This window comes from Mitosporidium daphniae (assembly GCF_000760515.2).
Source record: "Mitosporidium daphniae strain UGP3 chromosome Unknown contig-273, whole genome shotgun sequence".
Taxonomy (NCBI): Eukaryota; Fungi; Microsporidia; genus Mitosporidium; species Mitosporidium daphniae.
In genome coordinates this window covers 1-2,044 of record NW_013546541.1, presented here as the reverse complement: position 1 = coordinate 2,044, position 2,044 = coordinate 1, and the positions used below count along the sequence as shown (strand labels likewise).

Genomic DNA, 2,044 nt, shown 5'->3' with positions numbered 1-2,044 from the left:
GTGAAATATTCTTCCGAAAGGTTAGCTCCGGTTAGCAAAACGTTGTCATCGGACACAATGTATTTCATATGCTGGAGTCTGGAGATAGCCTCCGATTTTCTAAAGAACCTGCCCATCGATCTCGAAAAGAAAGATTCAGACACAACAATCGGGTGCACCTCTACTTGAAGATGCGGAAAGTCGTCCTTCAATGCCTCCAAGACGACCGTAGAGTTATCCAATGCTCGTGCAGAACGCGTGTCATCAACTAGGATCTTTAAAGTAAAATTTTCGTTTTCAGTGGTAGCAAGCTTTTCCCTCAATGCCGAGATTATTTGTTTGGACAAGTCATCGCCCTTAGTGGCGCTACACCCAATATAAAGCGACGAAATGTAAAGCTTGTCCTTTGATGATCGAATAAGATCGAGAATTGTGGAATGGAATTTCGAAGGAAGTTCGATAAATAATATGTCCTCTGTGGAATGTTCAAACGTCGGCGAGATGGCGGAGAGCACGCCGAAAAACTCGTCATACAGGGTCATAACTTGATTTCGCCGTTAGCTTCAAAACTGAAAATTAAAAATTATTTTATGTGCAATTTAAACATTGACGCACCAGGGGAAGATCCAATAGCATCGTTATGCATTTCGCTGCTCAAGTTGGTCGGGAAGGCTTCAACCATGTCTCGTTATGGACAGGGGCATTTTTCCATGCCCACACATAGGGTCTTTTTCCATGCCCACACATAGGGTCATTTCTCACCGGAATCTGCAGAAGAATGCCCTTTGGGGGTCGCTGCTAAGATCAATTTTTGCAGCGTTATTTCTTCGGCTTGAAGCCTGGATAGTTGCTCCATAATCATGCATTGGGCATCAATCAACGCTTGCTCTGCTCTTCTCAGCTTTTGACCGATGGTGGCCTCAGACTGCGAAGTATGTGATGATGTCAAGTGTAAAAGACTTCTGTTGAGAGTTGCATGGTCATCAAATTTAAAAGGGCTTTCGTCCGATGCAAAAGAGCTGCGTTCACTTTGCGTGCTCAATTCTTCATCAGAAACGTACGTAGGCGAGTGGAGCTTAGGGTGCTTGTTCATTAATTTTAAAAATAAAATTACAATTCTCCTTTCAAGTGATCAGTGGGCTATGAATTTTATTGGATGAGCCAAATTCATTGTCGTTTATATGGCTCTGTGAATCTAAATTAGTTACATAGCTAATGGACCGATTGCTTGTTGTCTCAAACAGGCTTCCTGTGACATTAAGTAGAGAAAACGGCGCGTGGACGTACAAGCGGTCTTCGGGAGGGCTGGTTGCCGGTCTTGCTGGCATGAAAAAAATGACATCCTTCATCTGGATCGGATGGCCAGGTTTGTCGCACATAGACTTGATTTTTTTAGGCTTTGAAATCCCAGAAGAAGACCGTGATCAAATTGGCGAAACTCTGCTTTCCGAATACTCGGCAATTCCTGTATTTCTCCCCGACGAAATTTCAAATCCATTCTACAACACATTTGCAAACAGGTAAGATGTGCAGTTCATGATATCAAAACAGCATTTTGTGGCCGTTGTTCCATTATCTTCCTGTGGACATGAGCTTTGATGAATCTGCATGGGAGGCATATGTGAAGGCAAATTCTCTCTTTGCTGATGTAATTCTTAAAGAATGCAGGGATAATGACTTGGTTTGGATCCATGATTATCAGCTGATGACTCTTCCTCGTCTTCTTCGAATGAAGTTGGACCTTTCCGGCTTCAAAAATGTAAAAATTGGGTTTTTCCATCACATTCCCTTTCCCTCTTCTGAGGTGTTCAGGTAGCTCTTGATTTTGTAAATTTACAGAGTCTTGCCTGTTGGTGCTTGCATTTTGAAGGGAATCATAGCAGCCGATTTGATTGGCTTTCACACGTATGAATATGGAAGACACTTCCTATCAAGTTGCAATCGACTATTGTCGCTTGCAACATCGCCAACAATGGTCAGGGTCAGCGATGGCCACATTGCGCGAGTTGGAATATATCCGATTGGGATAGATCCGGATCCATTTATCGACGCACTTGACCTTCCT

The 2,044-nt window shown here is 43.1% G+C and overlaps 3 protein-coding genes across 3 annotated transcripts; 1 reads left to right on the top strand and 2 right to left on the bottom strand.

Moving 5' to 3' along the window:
- DI09_273p30 (uncharacterized protein) lies at positions 1-661 on the bottom strand (the record flags this gene model as incomplete). Its single annotated transcript, XM_013382777.1, has 2 exons — positions 1-523; positions 595-661. Coding segments are annotated over 2 exons (590 nt in total), but the record flags the coding sequence as incomplete, so codon positions are not given.
- A 69-nt stretch (positions 662-730) lies between these two features.
- DI09_273p20 (uncharacterized protein) lies at positions 731-1,072 on the bottom strand (the record flags this gene model as incomplete). The annotated part of the gene is made up of 1 exon (XM_013382776.1): positions 731-1,072. The coding sequence occupies one exon, from the start codon at positions 1,070-1,072 to the stop codon at positions 731-733; it is 342 nt and encodes a 113-aa protein (XP_013238230.1).
- Positions 1,073-1,194: 122 nt separating this feature from the next.
- Positions 1,195-2,044, top strand: DI09_273p10 (glycosyltransferase family 20 protein; the record flags this gene model as incomplete). The annotated part of the gene is made up of 3 exons (XM_013382775.1): positions 1,195-1,499; positions 1,531-1,791; positions 1,819-2,044. Coding segments are annotated over 3 exons (792 nt in total), but the record flags the coding sequence as incomplete, so codon positions are not given.